At 36.7% G+C, this 20,810-nt stretch overlaps 1 protein-coding gene across 6 annotated transcripts in view; it reads right to left on the bottom strand.

Moving 5' to 3' along the window:
* The window catches only part of ANKIB1 (ankyrin repeat and IBR domain containing 1), a 134,304-nt gene that overhangs the window by 93,182 nt on the left and 20,312 nt on the right, over positions 1-20,810 (bottom strand). For 5 of the 6 annotated variants that reach the window (XM_036328216.1, XM_036328215.1, XM_036328214.1 and 2 more), the window contains exons 2-3: positions 9,800-10,088; positions 7,418-7,718 (exon numbers count right to left, since the gene is read on the bottom strand). In XM_036328216.1, the coding sequence (XP_036184109.1) occupies positions 7,418-7,718; positions 9,800-9,987 (489 nt within the window). In that variant the 5' untranslated portion in view covers positions 9,988-10,088. Of the gene's footprint in view, positions 1-7,417; positions 7,719-9,799; positions 10,089-15,069; positions 15,095-20,810 lie in introns of those variants that run through there. The other variant, XM_036328212.1, reaches the window with a different exon arrangement.

Consider the following 20,810-nt stretch of genomic DNA (forward strand, 5'->3'; position numbering starts at 1 on the left):
TAAAACATATACAGACATTCACATGAAGCAAATCATCAGGCCTGTCAGATAGTTTAGAATAAAACCTGGCACAAATGTCATTCACTGAGGAAAAAATAATGCTGGTAAAAACACTATACTCTATTTTTTTGAACAATTTGATAAGAATGTCATTGCAAACATATTATAAAATCAACGATTACTAAAGCAATGTTTATAGAATTTTTGGCAGTAAGATATTAAGGCAGCATTCAAGGAACAGCAGCCTCCTGATCACAACACCCTCTGTCTGAGAAACAGCAGCTGTGTGTGAAGCCTCCCCCCACCAGCCAGAGGAGCCACCACAGCGGTGAACAGCACCCACCACAGGAGCTGCTGCCAACTGAGGAGCAGCTGCTACCACAACCGCCCGAGGAGCAACCACAGGCCGAGAAGCCACTGCCACCCAGGGAGGAGCCACTGAACGACTCAACATCTAGATATGTCGGTGAGATCAAACATGGGTAGACAAAGAAACCCCCAAAGGAAAGAAAAGGAGGACTCGCAAGAAAAGCAGCTAAGTGAAACCGAGGCATGCAGCATGACAGAAAAAGAATTCAGATTAAGGGTCATAGAATGCATAAACCAGATGGAGGAAAAAATAAATAACTTATGCAAGAAGCAAGAAGAAACAGATTAAAAAAATCAATAAATTATGTAAGAACCAAGAAGAAATGAAGAGTGACATAGCTGCAATAAAAAACACTATTGAAAGTTACAACAGTAGACTAGGAGAAGTGGAGGACCGAATTAGCAAATTCGAAGACAGGGAAACAAAACACACCCAAACTGAACAGCAATTGGAGAAAAAAATTAAAAGACAGGAGGAGAGCCTAAGGGAGCTATGGGACAACATGAAACGAAACAACATACGAATAATAGGGGTGCCAGAACAACAGAAAGAGGAACAAGATTTAGAAAACCTATATGAAGAAATAATATCAGAAAACTTCCCTGAGGTGGGGAAGAAAAAAGGTCACACAGCACAGAGAGTCCCAAACAAGGTGAACCCAAAAAGACCCACACCAAGACACATCATAATTACCATGGCAAATGTTCAGGACAAAGAGAGAATCTTAAAGGCTGCAAGAGAGAGACAGAAAGCTACATACAAGCGATCTCCCATTAGATTATCAAATGATTTCTCAACAGAAACACATCAGGCCAGAAAAGAATGGACGGGAATTTACAAAGTGATGCAAAGCAAAGGACTGAATCCAAGAATACTCTATCCAGCAAGGCTATCATTCAAAATTGAAGGGGAAATAGGAAGCTTCACAGACAAAAAAGGCTAAGGGAGTTTATCACCACCAAGCCAGCAATGCAAGAAATGCTAAAAGGACTGGTGTAAAAAGAAGAAATAAAAAGCTCAGAAAGAAAACAGCAACACAAAAAAAGAAATGGCTACAAACAAGTACCTTTCAATAATAACTTTAAACATAAACGGACTAAATGCTCCAACCAAAAGACATCGAGTGGCTGAAGGGATAAAAAAAACATGACCCATACATCTGCTGTCTACAAGAGACCCACCTCAGAAGAAGGGACTCACACAGACTGAAAGTGAAAGGATGGAAAAATATTAGGCAAATGGAAATGAAAAGAAAGCTGGGGTAGCAATACTTATATTGGACAAAAAGACCTCAAAGTGAAGGCCATAACAAGAGATAAGGAAGGCCACTTCATAATACTAAAGGGATCAATACAACAAGAAGATATAACCCTTATAAACATATATGCACCCAATGCAGGAGCACCCAAATACATAAAAAAACTCCTGGAAGATATCAGAGAGATCGACAACAATACAATCATAGTAGGGGACTTTAATACACCACTGACATCACTGTATAAATCCTCTAAACAAACAATCAGCAAAGAAACAGCAATCCTAAATGACTCACTAGATCAGATGGACTTAATTGACATCTTAAGAACACTTCACCCCAAAGCCACGGAATATACATTCTACTCAAGTGCTCATAAGACATATTCAAAAATAGACCACATATTGGGTCACAAAGTCTCCCCAATTTCAAGAAGATTGAAATCATACCAACCATCTTCTCAGACCACAATGGCATAATATTAGAAATAAACTACAATAAAAACAACCCCAAATACTCAAACACTTGGAAGCTGAATAGCATGTTATTAAATATTGATTGGGTTACCAAGGAAATCAAAGAAGAAAATAAAAACATCCTGGAAACTAATGACAATGAAAACACAACAATCCAAAACCTACGGGACACAATGAAAGCAGTCCTGAGAGGGAAGTTTATAGCTCTACAGGCCTATCTCATAAAAAAAGAAAAAATGGTAGTAAATCATCTAACTCTACAACTCAAAGAATTAGAAAGAGAGCAACAAGAAAACCCCAGAGTGAGCAGAGGGAAGATTAGAGCAGAAATAAATGACATAGATACCAAAAAACAATACAGAAAATCAATGAAACCAAGAGCTGGTTCTTTGAAAGGATAAACAAGATTGACAAACCTCTAGCCAGACTCACCAAGAAGCAAAGAGAGAGGACCCAAATGAACAAAATCAGAAATGATAGAGGCGAAATAACAACAGACCCCACAGAAATACAAATGATTGTTAAAAAATACTATGAACAACTCTACTCCAACAAACTAGACAATCTGGAGGAAATGGACAAATTCCTAGAAAAATACAACATTCCAAAACTCAATCAGGAAGAATCTAATCATAATAAAAGCCATATATGACAAGCCCACAGCCAACATCATACTCAATGGACAAAAACTAACACCATTTCCCCTAAGAACAGGAACAAGACAGGGATGCCCCCTCTCACCACTCCTGTTCAACATAGTACTGGAAGTATTAGCCATTGCAATTAGACAAGAAGAAGAAATAAGAGGCATCCAAATTGGAAAAGAGGAAGTAAAACTGTCCTTATTTGCAGACGACATGATATTATACATACAAAACCCTAAAGACTCCATCAAAAAACTACTAGACTTAATACATGAATTTGGCAATGTAGCAGGATACAAAATTAACCCCAAGAAATCTAAGGCATTTCTATACACCAATAGTGAACTTTCAGAAAGAGAGACTAAAAAAACAATCCCATTTACCATTGCACCAAAAATATTAAGCTACCTAGGAATAAACTTAACTAAAGAGGTAAAAGACCTCTACTCAGAAAACTACAGGACATTGAAAAAAGAGATAAAGGAAGGCATAAACAGATGGAAGAACATACTGTGTTCATGGACTGGTAGAATCAACATCATTAAACTGTCCATACTACCCAAAGCAATCTATAAATTCAACGCACTTCCCATTAAAATACCAACGGCATATTTCACAGATCTAGAACGAACTTTCCAAAAATTCATCTGGAATAAAAAAAGACCCGAAACAGCTGCAGCGGTCCTGAGAAAGAACAAAGTAGGTGGGATCTCAATACCTGATATCAAACTGTATTACAAAGCCGCTGTTCTCAAAACTGCCTGGTACTGGCACAAGAACAGACATATAGATCAATGGAATAGAATAGAGAGCCCAGAAATTGGCCCGAACCGATATGCTCAATTAATATTTGACAAAGGAGGCAAGAACATACAGTGGAGTCAAGATAGTCTCTTCAATAAATGGTATTGGGAAAATTGGACAGATATATGCAAGAAAATGAAACTAGACCACCAACTTACACCATACACAAAAATAAACTCAAAATGGATAAAGGACTTAAATGTACGACGGGAAACCATAAAAATTCTAGAAGAATCCAAAGGCAACAAAATCTCAGACATATGCCGAAGCAATTTCTTCACTGATACAGCTCCTAGGGCACTTGAAACTAAAGAGAAAATGAACAAATGGGACTACATCAAAATAAAAAGCTTCTGCACAGCAAAAGAAACCATCAACAAAACAACAAGAAAACCCACTGCGTGGGAAAACATATTTGCCAATGTCATATCTGATAAGGGCCTAATCTCCAAAATTTATAGGGAACTCATACAACTTCACAAAAGAAAGATAAACAATCCAATCAAAAAATGGGCAAAGGATCTAAAGAGACAGACACCTTTCAAAAGAGGACATTCAGAAAGCCAAGAGACATATGAAAACATGCTCAAAGTCACTAATCATCCGAGAGATGCAAATCAAAACAACCATGAGGTACCATCTCACGCCTGTCATACTGGCTATCTTCAACAAACCAACAAACGACAAGTGCTGGAGAGGATGTGGAGAAAAAGGAACACTCGTGCACTGCTGGTGGGAATGCAGACTGGTGCAGCCACTATGGAAGACAGTATGGAGTTTCCTCAAAAAACTAAAAATGGAACTCCCATTTGACCCTGTGATCCCTCTTCTAGGAATATATCCCAAGAAACCAGAAACACCAATCAGAAAGGATATATGCACCCATATGTTCATAGCAGCACAATTCACCATAGCTAAGACCTGGAAACAGCCTAAGTGCCCATCAGTAGATGAATGGATTAGAAAACTGTGGTACATCTACACGATGGAATACTATGCTGCTGTAAAAAAGAAGGAACTCTTACCATTTGTAACAGCATGGATGGAACTGGAGAGCATTATGCTAAGTGAAATAAGCCAGTCAATGAAGGAAAAATACCACATGATCTCACTCATTCATGGATAATAGAGACCATTATAAACTTTTGAACAATAATAGATACAGAAGCAGAGCTGCCTCAAACAGATTGTCCAACTGCAGCGGGAAGGCCGGGAGGGTTGGGGGGCAGGAGGGAGGGGGGGTAAGAGATCAACCGAAGGACTTGTATGCATGCATATAAGTATAACCAATGGACATAAGACACTGGGGGGTTGGGGAGGCCAGGGGATTGTCAAGGGCGGGGGGGAAGAAAAGGACACATATGTAACACCCTTTGTAATACTTTAAGCAATAAAATAAATTAAAAAAAAATAGATACAGAAGCAGAGCTGCCTCAAACAGACTGTCAAACTGCAGCGGGAAGGCCAGGGGGGTTGGGGGGTAGGGGGGCAGAAGCGGAGGGTAAGAGATCAACCGAAGGATTTATATGCATGCATATAAGCATAACCAATGGACATAAGACACTGGGGGGTAGGGGAGGCCAGGAGATTGTCAAGGGCGGGAGAAAAAAGGAGACATATGTAATACCCTTTGTAATACTTTAAGCAATTAAACAATAAAAAAATCAATATATTTAAAAAAAAGAAAAAAAAAGATATTAAGGCAGCAATTTAAGAGCATTATTACTACTATCAAGAATGAGCTATTGTCTACTCTAACTCGCTTGAGAAATATGACACAGTCCCATCAGTAATGGTGAGTCACTACAGCAGGGATTCTTTCACGGGAGGTGGGCATAGAACAATATACAAAAAGGCTTGTGTAAAAGCCTCAGGAATTCTTCCAATAACCTCCTTTCCCCTGAATCCTCTGGACATCCTTCTACCATGCTGTGAATCAATGTTAGAAAACATTGCCTGAAAAAAAAGTAGTTTCATGTTAATAACTGTCACTGACTAACTAGTGGGCAAAGGTGACACAAACCCAAGAAATAAAAGACTCTAAAAGATTAATAAATATCACAAATAATAGCAGTAAACAAAAGATAAGGGTTTTAGAAGTGAAAAGAATTGACACTAAGATACAGTAAAGAACTGTCAATAACAACAACAAAAAGATATTCTAAAGCCCTAGCCGGTTTGGCTCACTGGATAGAGCGTCGGCCTGGGGACTGAAGAGTCCCAGGTTTGATTCCGGTCAAGGGCATGTACCTTGGTTGCAGGCACATCCCCAGTAGGGGGTGTGCAGGAGGCAGCTGATCGATGCTTCTCTCTCATCAATGTTTCTAACTCACTATCCCTCTCCCTTCCTCTCTGTAAAAAATCAATAAAATATATTTTTTTTAAAAAAGATACTCTAAAGAAATCATTTAAATAACGTAATCTTTTAATCTGAGTAAGAAAATGAAGGGCATCCATATTTTTGGTATCAATTCAGAAGTATAAAGTATATATACATGAATAATATTAAGGAAATAGTAAATTTTCAGATATATAATTTAACCTGATTAGGATCTTTGTGTGTTTTTTTTTTTTTCAACAAAAGTCTACCTTTTTGGAAAGGTAGATACTCTGTGATCTTAGGGAAAGTGCTCCCCATCATAAATATATCTATATGAAAGAACCCCTATGAGTTATGTATAAATTGACATGAATGTAACTGAGAAAAACCAGTTGTAAGTAGTGATGATACTATAAAGAGAGTAATGATTTCTTATCTTAAGATCCTACATTATATATGGCTGACCTTAACTAAGCCTGTTGTTAGATATTATATATATATATATATATATATATATATATATATGAAATTATATAGAGGAAAAAAGCTCAAATACAATATTCAGGAACACTTTAATACACATTAAACAGAAAAAGAAGCACATTTTAAAATTATCAATGTTTTTAAAGATAACCCAATAAATGTATTCATTAATATTTATCTCTTGCTTAGGGAACTGAACAATATCTTTAACTATAGTTCCCATTGCCAAGAGTTGCCATATCCAATATGCATACATTTTATTATACAATGTCTACTAAAAATCAGCAAAAAAGTAAAACATGTCTCTACTAAAGCTATTACTCTCAATATTATAGTGTTTAATTGATTACTGTTATCTTCAGGGATGTTAGCAAATTTTCAGTTGCTCTTTTTTTTTTTTTAAATATATTTTATTGATTTTTTACAGAGAGGAAGGGAGAGAGATAGAGAGCTAGAAACATCGATGAGAGAGAAACATCAATCAGCTGCCTCCTGCACATCTCCCACTGGGGATGTGCCCGCAACCCAGGTACATGCCCTTGACCGGAATCGAACCTGGGACCTTTCAGTCCGCAGGCTGACGCTCTATCCACTGAGCCAAACCGGTTTCGGCTTCAGTTGCTCTTGATACCATTTTATTCCCAAGGTTTGCTGTGTAACTGTGGGTTTGTTTTTAATATTTACCTAAAACAGGGGAATGACTTTACGTGAAAGAAATCCTGCTTCTTTTAGAACCACAAAAGGGACAAAAACAACTAGTTAACTGTTAAGATAGGCAAAACATGCACGGGTTGGTTTTGCTCAGTGGTTAGAGCATCAGACTTTGAACCTAAGTGTTGTGGTCAAGGGTATGTACCTGGGTTACAGGTTCGATCCCAGCCCTCTGCCCAGCCCTGTGTCTCTCTCCCTCCCTTCTAGTCTCTCTAAAAAAAATCAATGGGAAAAATATCCTTTGGTGAAGATCAAAATAAATACAATTTTAAAAAGCAAAAGAAACACTGATTATTACACATTTTCAAGACGAAAATTTTACCATGCAGATTATTCAAAACAACAAAGTTTTACCTCTACACAGGTTTTCATCCCTGAGGCAGCAGCATAGTGCAGGGGTGTGTTTTTTTTGTTATCTACAGCATCAATAGCTGCTCTCTCATATTCCCCTTGGTCAAGTTTGGCTCCTTTCCATCTTAAGATCATCTGCAGACAATCTGCTCTTCTAAAATCATCTTCCATGGGGCGTGCTAAACGAGGATGAAGGGCTCCTTCAGATATCATAATTTGAGGTCCCATACACAACAAATGCATAGATGTTTCATTGTGCACATTCCGTTTATTTGGATTTCCATCTCTACCAAAAAGAAAAGTCCTAAAGTAGTAAAGGAAAAGAAGGACAAAAATCAATTATTTCCTACTTGGAAATAAGAATACATAGAAGATAACAAATTTAAAAGATAATTATGAATATGCACATTTGATACTATACCAAAAATTCAACAAGTTGTCATTTATTGCTAATCAAACCTAAAGATTACTTTTCAGACTCTGAAATTAATATCAAAGAACCTTCTTCACTGCTACATTAAAATCCAATGATCTACCTTGCATTATGAATAATCTTTTACCCATGCATAATTTTAAAAAGTCATATACATAATGATCTTCTGAAAAGTACTGATTCACCAAGTTATGCAGATTTTCTAGATGTTGTCACATTTCATTTCAAATATTTTCTTAAAATCCTATTAGTTTATACCACCATAAATCTTACTATAATCCTGGTCATAAGAATATTTCCTTGTGCAATAATTTTTTAAAATATATTTTTATTCATTTCAGAGAGAAAGAAAGTGGGAAAGAGATAGAAACTACAGTGATAAAGAGAGAATCACTGATCTGCTGCCTCCTGCACGCCCCGCACTGGGGATCGCCCCTAACCTGGGCATGTGCCCTGACCGGAAATCAAACTGTAACCTCCTGTTTCATAGGTTGACACTCACCCTCTGAGCTAGCAGGCAGGACCCTTGTGCAATGATTTTATAAAATTTATTTTTACTTTGTGTAAGATATTATGCTAGATGCTAGAAGTACAAAAAAGACAGAAGTACAAAAAAGACACTTTTATCACAAAGTTGCAATTTAGATAGGCAGAGAGAAGATACAATGAGATAGTGAATGCCAAACAAGTAATAAAAACAAAAAAGAGCTGTATAAGTTAAAAAAAAAAAAAGAAAGAAAGACTGAGGTTCTTGTGAGTTGTGACAGGCTAAGAAGATAAAGCCTTCCCAGGACCTTGAAGGAAGGGTAAGATTTAGCAAAGAAAGAGAAAGCTGAGTGGAGTGGGGAAGGGGATTCTGGGGCAAAGAGAGCAGCATGGACATGGCAGACAGAACACACATGGCATGTTTCAGGTATATAAAAAAGAACAGCTTGCCCTAACCAGTTTGGCTCAGTGGATAGAGCATCAACCTACAGACTAAAGGGTCCCAGGTTCGATTCTGGTCAAGGGCATGTACCTTGGTTGCGGGCACATCCCCAGTAGGGAGTGTGCAGGAGGCAGCTGATCGATGTTTCTCTCTCATCGATGTTTCTAACTCTCTATCCCTCTCTTTTCCTCTCTTTAAAAAAATCAATAAAATATATACATATATAAAAGAACAGCTTAATTTGAACAACAATTTGTATAAAATGAAATTTAAAAAGCTTGAAAGTTTTTAAGTTCTAAAAAGCTTTGAATACATGTTTAAGAATTATGTTTCACTGTGTAAGCAAAGAAGTGTTTCTTTCTTTCTGTTCTAGCATCAGACTCCCATAGCTGCATAATCTACTTCTAAAAAAACTAAATTTGTTTTGGAGCTACTTTTCTATCCTTTGCTTCTTTCATGTTATAAGCTAGTAAATATCAAATTTAACTCCCTTGTAATTAGGTAAGAATCTGAATAAATATATTCCCTGTTACTAATACTTGAAAAGCTTTAAGTTTGTTAGTATTTTAAATTTTAAGGAAATGTTTCACTTTTAGAAAAGTCTTCTTAAGTAACTAAACCCCATTAAAAGAAAGGAAACTCAAATCTGATCATAACTAGATAAGGCAAAAGTATCTGTTTTTCAACTTCAACTAGTGAATCAGAGCTTAAGAACTTTGCTATAGGGCCCAGTCCCTGCAATTTGTTGATAAGTACTTTTCTAGAATCAAAATCATTGTAGCAACAAAAATATGTGAACCAACCTCACTATTAAAACTTTTGGTCTAATTTAGACTTAATTTTAAAAAGTCATACCTAATAATTTAAGCATATTCAGTTTTAGAAATTTCAATTCACTACAATACCATATAACACCCACATCTGTATGTATATATTTTCAAAGATCAGGGTTTTTTCCCTCTTTCACTAATATGTTTTTCTCCCTTGACTAATTTATTATCAACTTGTTTATAGGAATACTTACCCTAATATTCTATTCATTCCATGTCTAGCAGCATAGTGTAATGGAGTATTGTGCTGGTAGGGTTCCCCATAAGATGTATTAGGATCAAGGGATTCTTTTAGCTGAGGGTTGTTTTCGTATATTTGGCAGGCCAGGTTTTCATCACCATTGATGAGTGCTTTACGAAATTTGGTGGTTGTATTTCCCATGTTTTGTTTTGTTGTTTTGTTGTTTTTTTCTGAGAGGCAATGGCACTTTTTTCCTCCCCCTTCAGCCACTTCTTGAATGCTTCTGCAACATGTTTCACATTCTAATAGAGAAAAAAAAGATCAAATGAGACTGGGAAACAATAATTATGAAGCAGTATCCTAAAGAAACCATCACAATTAAGAACACTAATAAAATCTAGAAAGAGAAGGTAAAGTGACAACTTATACTAGTATTACATTTATCTTACTAGCCAAAAAAGTCTCAAATTTTTAACACTGTCCAAATTAACTTCTTGTTAAACTGTAACATTTTCCAGTACAGAGACTGCTAAGGTTTCACAGGCTGTACTTTGTACTATTAAAGTTATCTACATACAGTAGCTTTTCAATGTTCCTCTTTACATGAACAGGAAATGCATTTAACTGAATTTTATGGGTGAATGTATTTAAATTTCTATATAAACTATGTATAAATCTGACTCTACCAACTTGTGGGATAGTGAAAAATGTAGATTTTTATTTTTGCTCATATAAGAACTACAGAATAGATGTTAAATTGAAACTGCTCAGTACTCATAAGGACATCAGAGAAAAGGTTACAAATATAAACATATAGGACCATACAACTCAAGTGGTTAATGAGATAGTCACAGTGAAGTATTAAAACTGACTATACACAGAACAATGGAAACTGTTTATTCTACCTTAAGACCATTACATTTATTTATTTCTACTATGAAGAATTTAAAACAAAACTGAAAACATCAAATACTTGCACATACTATGTTTAGAAAGAAGCTAAGATAATAATTATATGGGCATTAACTACTGAAACAATGTGACGTGGGCAGAGGAAGAAGGACATGGAAACAATCACTGGATTTGGAGCTCAAAATCTCTTACCTACTTACACTAGCTGTGCAATTTTGAGCTATTTACCCTCTAAAAGCCTTGGGTTCCTAACTGCACAGTAAAAGAAAATGACTATTCCTTTAAAAAAATATTTTTATTGATTTCAGAGAGGAAGGGAGGGAGGAAGAGAGATAGAAATATCAATGATGAGAGAGAATCATTGGTCAGCTACCTCCTGCACACCCCACATTGGGGATGGAGCCCACAACCTGGGTATGGGCCCTGATTAGGAATCAAACCATGACATCCTTGTTCATAAGTTGACGCTAAACCACTAAGCCACACTGGCAGGGCAGAAAATGACTATTTCTTAAGGATGGCTGTGAGGATTATAAGTATTTTATTTAAAGTACCTACCACAGTCCTTGACTAGTGTATTCAATAAATGCTAGCTTCCTTCCATTCCAAGAAATGATTCTGAATCTACTCTTGAACTATGATCAAAATAAGTGATAAAGGAAACAGCATATGCAAAGGCAGGTATAAAACAAAAGGCTTATTCAGTACGAATGAAGTTCAAGTTCTCTAGTGTTGAACTACCAGGAAATAAAATAAAATACTAGGTTGGGTCCAGACTGATAAACTTTTACTTTAACCTGTAAAGAACAGATAATTAAAGGCTTTATGAAGGGCAATGATATAATTATTTTATGCTTTGGAAAATTAGTTATTGTGACATTGTAGAAGATAGACTAGAGGGAGAAAAACTTAGAAGGAGAATACAAGAATCCATCATGTCACCCAGTTAACTCAGTGGCAGGCTGGACATTAAAACATAGCATTAAGAAAAGTTGAAAATAATACGTACTTTTTCAACATAAGCTTTGTAGAGGCAGTAACAGTTTTAACAGAATACAAATTAAAGGAGTGAAAAACAATTTAGTTTTTGTTTTTTTTAATGTTTTGGCTTTTAGAGAGGAAGGGAGAGGGACAGAGATGAGAGAGGAACAACACCTATCGGCTACCTCCTGAAAACGCTTTACTGGGAATTGAGCCTACAACCCAGGCATGTGCCCTGACTGGGAATTGAACCAGCAACCTCTTGGTTGCTGGGTCGATGCTGAGCCTTACTGGCTGGGGTGGTTTATTTTTCTTTTTAGTTTTCTGTATAACAGAGGCTCTCAACTTTGGCTATACATTTAATAACATGGGGAACTTTGCCGGGAGCCGGTCCATGCTTGCTGTTTCAAGGGACCTGGCATATATAGCATACTGTTCTTAATATGTTTGCTCACCTTCTTGGCACTATGTGTTTTAACCAAGGTCTCTGAGAAAGGTTGTTTTCCCAGGTAGGGATTTTCCCCTGAAGTTAGGGAGGGAATAAAACCTCTTAACTAGTGCCAGGTGGGTAATTAATCACTTTAACTATGAACAATCATGCTTAAGCTACATAATCTTTACTCCCTGGAATGGAGATAAGAAACGCCCTAACCTTTGTAATAGAGATTGATAGGATTGAATCAACTGGTATAAATACAGATGTAATAAGACAGCAAGACACAGAACTTAGAATACGGAACCAAGAGAGACAGAACCTAGGCACAGAACCTACACAGAACGTTCTCTAGAGACAGAAGAACTTCGCTGGAGAGAACATGGCAAAAGATCCTGGACAGAAACTGGCCTCAGAACCTAGAGACAGAACCTAGCGAGAGAACATGACAAAAGATCCTGGCCTGAACCTGACTACAGAAATTGGCAAGAGAACCTGACTAGAACTTGGTGACTGAACCTGGCTGGAGAACCTGGACAGAACCTGGCTGGAGAACCTAGCGAGGGAACATGGTAACAGAACCTGGCTGGAGGTCCGAACCAGAACTTCGCTGGAGATCCAGACCAGAACTTGGCTGGAGATCCTGGCTGGAGATCCTGGCTAGGCTGCTGATCAACTGAACACTGTCTCCGTGTCCTTCCTTCTTCGCCGACTCCGTCCACACCTTTGGGGACCCCTGGACCTGCTGGGGCAGGACCCCAGCAGAACTTCATTGGCCAAGCTACATCCCAGATAAATAAAATCAGAGTCTCTAGTGGGAGGCACCCAGGCCTTAGAATTTAAGCTCCTGAGGTGAGTTCAATGTGCATACACCACTGTATAAAAAGCTCCTGAATACCTCTAGCTAAATGTTATATCTGAGTATGGAGATCAAGGTGAGCAGGCAGGATAAGACATCTGTTAAACTTATTTTAGAGATAGGTATTAACTACCTACTTACTATAGCAGTAGACTTTCTGGCACACAACTATACTTAAGAAGGTCATCATTTGGCTCTTTTAAAGGTTGTTACTGACTTTTTACTCTAAATATGCAAATACATATACAGAGAATGTTTTGAAAATATGAAAAAAAAAGGACAAAAACTCCTTGTCTCTTTACTGCAAGATAACCACTATTAGCATTTTGATAAATAACTGCCTTATTTATAATGTACATAAATATGTGTTTGTATGCATATGTACTATTTATATATACTACTATATAAATACTAGAAACCCGGTGCACAAAATTCGTGCAAGAGTAGGCCTTCGCAGCTGTGGTGGCTGCCTGGATTCCTCCCTTGCAGCCACAGTGGCTGCCTGGATCCCTTGAATCTGGGACAGCTTTCTCGATCCCGTGGCTGCAGCCCCAGCTTCGTCCAGAAGGTCGTCCGGAAGGACATCTGGTCTAATTAGCATATTACACTTTTATTACTATAGATATACTATAAATACTTATATATATATTGGATTATGCTACATAATTTTAAACAATTTATTTAACTTTCTAGAGAGTTGTTAAACCTTTATCATAAAGTCATTTATCATCTCATCTTGAATGAGGAGCAAACTCCCCCTCCCACAATCTATCAAAATATACTATAGCCACTTTTGGGATTTTTTAGCAACAGCCTGGATTTTATTTTTCTTTTGTTTTTCATAGAATCTAGGAGCCATATGTTTATCCTTAGTGAACTAATTTGTTTTGTTGTACTGCTTTAAGCACTTTAAGAGTTTATTATTCTTAATGAAAACTCCATTCAGTTCATTGTATATTTTTATTTATAAAAAAATATAAAGAATATCATATGGAAAAAGAAATCATATGGGTTCTAAAAGGTCTTTCCTAAGGATTTGGAAACTTTCAATTGTCTAGCCTTATCTTTCTTCCCTGACAGACTATAGCTCAAATTATGAACATTTCAGAGTTTTCGATTACACTAATAAATAACATTATCATTGAATTACATTATTACTTTAGAGAAATATCCTATATGAAAATAATTTCTATCCAACATGTGAAAAAAGTATCTAAGAAAGCAATTATATCATCATGGGAGTACTTAGTTAAAACAACCAAGATACTTAAAAAAAAATCAATAATACTCTAAATGTGCATTTAAATATTACTGTTACTCATGTTGAAAGCATAATGGTATCTGGAAATCTTTTTGTAGTTCTCAGTTATTTTCAAGTATGTTTCATTTTTAAATATGAATTCAATAAGCCTGAAAGTCACCAGGAAATGCATCATTTAAAGCAGCCATAATTCTATTCTCAGATTTATTTTCACAAGTCTTGCCAGATTTGTCCTTTTACTTTTTCACAGCTATAGCAGCATAACCTGAAGTGACTGTTTTCCCTTTATTTTTGAAATCAAACACTTAAGTACTATTTCTCCAACTCTAAGATAAATCTATATAGAGAGCTTCAAGATACAAGTGATAGATTATCAAATAACTTCTTATTTTGGGCTTTTAAGTTATACAGGAAAATCCAGGTAAAGCTTCATCACTGACTAGTAAAGTAAAGCACTTAATAAGTATTTAATGAAAAAAGTAAGAAAAAAACACCGCCAATGAACACCAGATAGCTTTCCCTAATTTTTCATTAACTTTTAAATGTGAAGGGCTCTATAACTCTTGCTTTAAACCTTTGTCTCTCAACTTTCCCATTCATAGGTTAATAATCAGTGCAACAACTCAAGTGCACTTAAATTAATAAACTACCGCCAGAAACCTTTTACAGAAGATGAAATACTTCAGATATAAGTAACATCTAATTTATCTGTTTCTACAAAAGTAAATTATCTTAAAGTCATAATTACGGATTGAAATTGTTGACCTAAACAAAATAAGTGACTCCTATTTTTCACTTAACAGGAAGAAGACCCCATTATTACACATGCGTACGTACACACATCATCCTGCAACTTTCTGCAGTTAAGAACAACTCAACTCGCCGAAACCGGTTTGGCTCAGTGGATAGAGCGTCGGCCTGCAGACTGAAGGGTCCCAGGTTCATTCCGGTCAAGGGCATGTACCTGGGTTGCGGGCACATCCCCAGTGGGAGGTGTGCAGGAGGCAGCTGATCGATGTTTCTCTCTCATCGATGTTTCTAACTCTCTATCTCTCTCCCTTCTTCTCTGTAAAAAAATCAATGAAATATATTTTTAAAAAAACAACAACTCAACAACTAATAACAACAATTTCAATCTACAACTAAACATTCCTTTAGCCAGAACAGAAGTAGAAAGTTCACTCAAATAATATGTCCAATCCCACCCCCGTCTTGAAATCAGAAAGATGTGTCTCAAAGAAGAAAATTCCAAAAAGCTCTACGTCCAAAGAAATGCTCTAATTGTTATTACAATAAAACTGAGTAAAAAGGAGAGGATGGTTTTAAAAAGACTCTAAAAGAATTATCAAGGTGTAAGGTAAAAAAAATAAATAAGGAAGAAAGTCATGAAAAGTCAATATACTACAACAGACAGAAACCATGTGGGCAAATAATATATTAAGCTATCAACTCTGTTCATTCACTTATTCCATAACATGTAGTAATTTTTATTGCCATGCACTAGAATCATGGGGTGGGGAGGATGATTTCAACTGGTCTAGAAAGGACAAGGCCAGAGCGAAAAGTTTAAAATATATACAGTTTACTATTAAGGACCATAGATTGGTTTTGAAACTGTGCTAAGCCTAATGTATTAGCAAGAACTGTGACTGCAAGGAAAAGGGGGTAATAGTCAGGAAGTGCTGTGTTCAAATTCTGTTTCTATTTTACCAAGTAACTTAATCTCTTTCAGTTGTTTCTTCACCTATACACCAGAAGTATTAATATTTATTTTCTTCAGTTAACAAATATAAGTGAACAAACAAATAGAAACCAATGCATCTATAGAGTTTATATTGCAGTGGGATCATAAAGATGAACATTGTAAGGTTTTTATTTTATTTTGTTTGTGATAGGGAGCCATTACAGGTTTTGAGCTAGATCTTTTTCAGGCTTTAGCATTTTAAATACATTTAAGATTTATCTGTGTTGATGCATGAATCAATAGTTCAATCCTTTTTATTGCTGAGTAGTACTGCATTTTGTGGATGTACCACTGTTTGTTTAACTATTCACATATTACAGGACATGCTGGTTGTTTCCAGTTTGGGGCAACTGTTAAGTAAAACTATAATGACATTCACATACAGTTTTTGTGTAAATATGTGTTTTAATTTTCCTTGGGCAAATATCCAGGAGCAGAATTACTGGGACATGTGGTAAGTTGTTTAACTTCATTATCTTGGTTAGCACTTTGAACCACTGGATTTCTTTTTTTTTTATCACCCTTTCAGTAGCCTTTCTAATGGATGTATTGTGATACACAATGATACTAAGTTGCAGGATACAAGATCAATATGCAGAAATCTACTGCATTTCTATACATGAATAACAAACTATGAGAGAAATTAAGAAAACAATGCCATTTACAACTGAATCAAAAAGAATAAAATACAGTCATGAACTACATAACAATATTTTGGTCAATGATGGACTGCATATATAATAGTGATCCCATCTATTATATAAAAAGCTTGTGGTCGTCATGCCATCACGACCGACCAGCAGGAGGCTGTGGGTGGGGGCCTGACTCTGGAGGACTTGACTGGAGGCATGGGTGGGTTTCTGGGTCCTGCCTCCCACAGCGGTGGCAGCGGCCTCAGGACTCTTTCTGGGTCCTGCCGAGCCGCTGGACTCTGGGTCCTGGGTCTTGCACGATTTCACACACTGGGCCCCTAGTCTATATATATAAAAGCCTAAGCAACCCTTCGACTAGTAGCTATGACATGCAATGACCACCAGAAGGCTCAGTGCACAGGCATGGAAACAGAACAGACTGATGAATCTCAGAGGGAAGGGGGGAGAGGGGAGAACAGGAAGAGATTAGCCAAAGATCTAATATGCATACTAGAGGCCCGGTGCATGAATTCTTGCACCGGCTGGTTTTAGCCCGATCCCCCCAGGCCAGGCTGAGGGACCCCACCGGTGCACGGGTTTGTGCACTGAGCCTCTAACAGTGGTTCTCAACCTTCTGGCCCTTTAAATACAGTTCCTCATGTTGTGACCCAACCATAAAATTATTTTTGTTGCTACTTCATAACTATAATGTTGCTACTGTTATGAATCGTAATGTAAATATCTGATATGCAGGATGGTCTTAGGCGACCCCTGTGAAAGGGTCGTTCGACTGCCAAAGGGGTCGCGACCCACAGGTTGAGAACCGTTGCTCTAGTAAGATTATAATGCAGTTGAAAAGTTCCTATTGCCTAATGACGTCATAGCCATCATAATGTCATAGCGCAAAGGTTGCAAAAAGCAACAAGGCAGTGATTGAGATGGCAAACAACTTTAATGTGACCATGGATGAGATGACATTGAGGAGTTCCTAGAGGTGGTTCCTAAGAAATTGACTAACAAGGAGTTGTTGGAACTGGAACAACAACAACAACAAAAACATAGCTGAATGCCAAACCGGTTTGGCTCAGTGGATAGAGCGTCGGCCTGCGGACTGGGGGGTCCCGGGTTCGATTCCGGTCAAGGGCATGTACCTTGGTTGCGGGCACATCTCCAGTGGGAGGTGTGCAGGAGGCAGCTGGTCGATGTTTCTCTCTCATTGATGTTTCTAACTCTCTGTCCCTCTTCCTTCCTCTCTGTAAAAAATCAATAAAATATATTTAAAAAAAAAAAAAAAACATAGCTGAAGAAAAGGCAAAGGAAACTGCAGGAGAACATAAGAACCCCAAGTGAAATCACAGTGAAGAGTTTAACAGAAGCTTTTGCAGAACTCAACAAGTTCCTTAAAGTTAGCAAACATGGACAACAACACTGAAAGGTTTTCTTTTCACTATTCACAGTGCACTATCTGCTTACAAGTAAATCTATGATTTAAAAAAAGAAGAAACAAACAAAGTAAATCACAGGAAACACATCTCTGAAAAGAATGACACCTTCTTGAGGAAGCCCTTAGGCAGGTCCTCCAAGAGGTACTCCAGAAGAAGGCACTGTTATCATAGGACAGTGATAGCAAACCGTTTGAGCTCAGCGTGTCAGCATTTTGAATACCCTAACTTAACTCTGGTGCCATGTCACATATAGAAATTTTTTGATATTTGCAACCATAGTAAAACAAAGATTTATATTTTTGATATTTATTTTATATATTTAAATGCCATTTAACAAAGAAAAATCAACGAAAAAAATGAATTCGCATGTCACCTCTGACACGTGTGTCATAGGTTCGCCATCACTGTCACAGGATATGACAGTTCAATGTATATTACTGCCCCTGAAGTCCTTCCAGTAAAACAAGATGTAGAGATGGAAGACAATGATACTGATGACCCTGACCCTGTGTAGGTCTAGTCTAATGAGTGTGTTTGTGTCTATGTTTTTAACAAAAACGTTTATAAAGTACAAAAAATTTTAACTTTAAAATAGAAAAAGCTTATAGAAAAAGGATACAAATAAAAATATATTTTTGTATAGCTGTACAATGTGTTTGTGTTACTACAAGAGTAGAAAAGCTTGAAATTTTTTAAATTTATAAAGTAAAAAAGTTACAGCAAATTAAGGTTATTATTAAAGAAAATTCTTTTTTATAAATTTAGTGTAGCCTAAGTATATACTGCTTATAGAGTCTACAGTAGTGTTCAGTAATGTTCAGTCTTAGGTCTTCATATTCACTCACTGTTAACTTATTGACTCATCCTGAACAACTTCCAATCCCGCAAGCTCCCATTTATGGTAAGTGCCCTATAGAGGTGTACCATTTTTTACCTTTTATACTTTATTTTCACTGTACCTTTTCTATGTTTAGATATACAAATACACTGTATTACAATTGCCTACAGTATTAACTACAATATGCTGTACAGTTTTTTAGTCTAGAAGCCACAGACTATACCATGTAGCCTAGATGTGTAGTAGGCTATAATATCCAGTGCACTCTATGATGTTTGCACGATGACTAATGAGGTATTTCTCAGAATGAGGCATATCCCTGTTGTTAAGCAACACATGACTGTACTCTATTCTGCTATTGTAGCTTGAAAGCCATAGGCAATATGTAATAGAATGGGTGTGGTAGTGTTTGTACTTCATTTACAAAAATAGACATGGTTATTTGGCCAAGGGGCTACAGCTTGCCAACCCCTGATTTGATGGAAGGAGCATAGCACAGACAATTTGGGTTGGAATCCCAAATTTATTACTTCCTAGTTCTAGTATAAATCACTTAGCCTCTATGAATCTCAATTTCCTCATCTATAAAATGGGGATAAAGCCACCTACCTTGAAGAATTGTCATGATTACCTAGATAAAGTAGGTAATACAGTGCCTAGCACATAGCAGGTACTCAATACATTTTATCTTCCTTCCCCTATCAGGATCTGCAAGTCATATTCATTCTTTTTAAAAGACAGTAAAACCTTAAGAAAATTGTCACCAACTCTATGTTCCAGATCAGGAATAATAGATAACTGGTAGTCTAGACTTTATGACTTAAAAGATGTTCGACCTTTGGGAACTATGTTCAACTATCTTCTGAACCAAAGTAACTGCATTTTCACTAGTTTTCTAGGTTTCTGTCAATATTAGCCAGTCTCTCCTATGTAATTGCACTTAAAAAATACTAAGTGAAGGGCTGTAGAATTTAGTATAAAACCAGGAACAGTACATAGAATCTCACATTGTGAGCATATGGAACGAACGAACACGAACACACACACACACATCATAGCAAGGAGCAAGAGATCTCAGTCTAAAATATTGCTAAAAATGAAGTATGGTTTACGAAATTTGGGATTTAGCCTGCCTAACTGCATATTAAATCGAAGTCAAATATGGCTTTACTCTTGGTAGCTTCCTAGAAGTAGTTCATGAAAATTCACAGTCTATAGGAAAACTTATGAGTATTAGCAAATACTATGACAATGATCTAAGCTGAGAAAAATCTTTTAACAAAGAAAGCAACTTCCCTGTAATATGCACTCCAAAATGAGAATTAACTGTTATTACAATATCTTAAAATATGGCAGAATTCAAAATAAAATGGCTACATAAACACAAAGGTATTATCATGATAGCACTAAAAAATTATATGTGGTAGTCTGGCTGCCTGAGGTTTCTCAGCAATCAAGGAAAAAGAGATTAATCCAACATATATATGTTCTACATATATTCTGCTGCTCTTGTTACCTTTTATATCGATATGGCTTTCACAGTGTGGAAAAGGACACAACAGTTAGAAAAGGAAGAAATGAAAACAGCTGCAAAGGGCAGCAGCTGACTGCCCCTTTTTGCCAAGCTGGCAAGTGAACACTGAAAATAGGTAGCATGAGGGCCACAAGTGGAAAAGAGTTAAAACTTGGGGTACAACTAATATGTGAAGCATCGCTCTCACTTTTCCATTTCCTATCAAAACATAATTATCTGCAATTATCACAAAATACAGAACTCACACAAACATATTTTTCAGTTAGCTAAAATTTTTCTTAGGCAATATTCAGCTTTCCTACATTTGAATTTTGACTACTCAAAATATTATGTGTTATATTTCAACTCTCCCTTCACAAGACTTTCTTATACTTTGAATTCAGAA

The sequence above is a fragment of the Myotis myotis genome, unplaced genomic scaffold, assembly GCF_014108235.1.
Source record: "Myotis myotis isolate mMyoMyo1 unplaced genomic scaffold, mMyoMyo1.p scaffold_m19_p_11, whole genome shotgun sequence".
Classification (NCBI taxonomy): Eukaryota; Metazoa; Chordata; class Mammalia; order Chiroptera; family Vespertilionidae; genus Myotis; species Myotis myotis.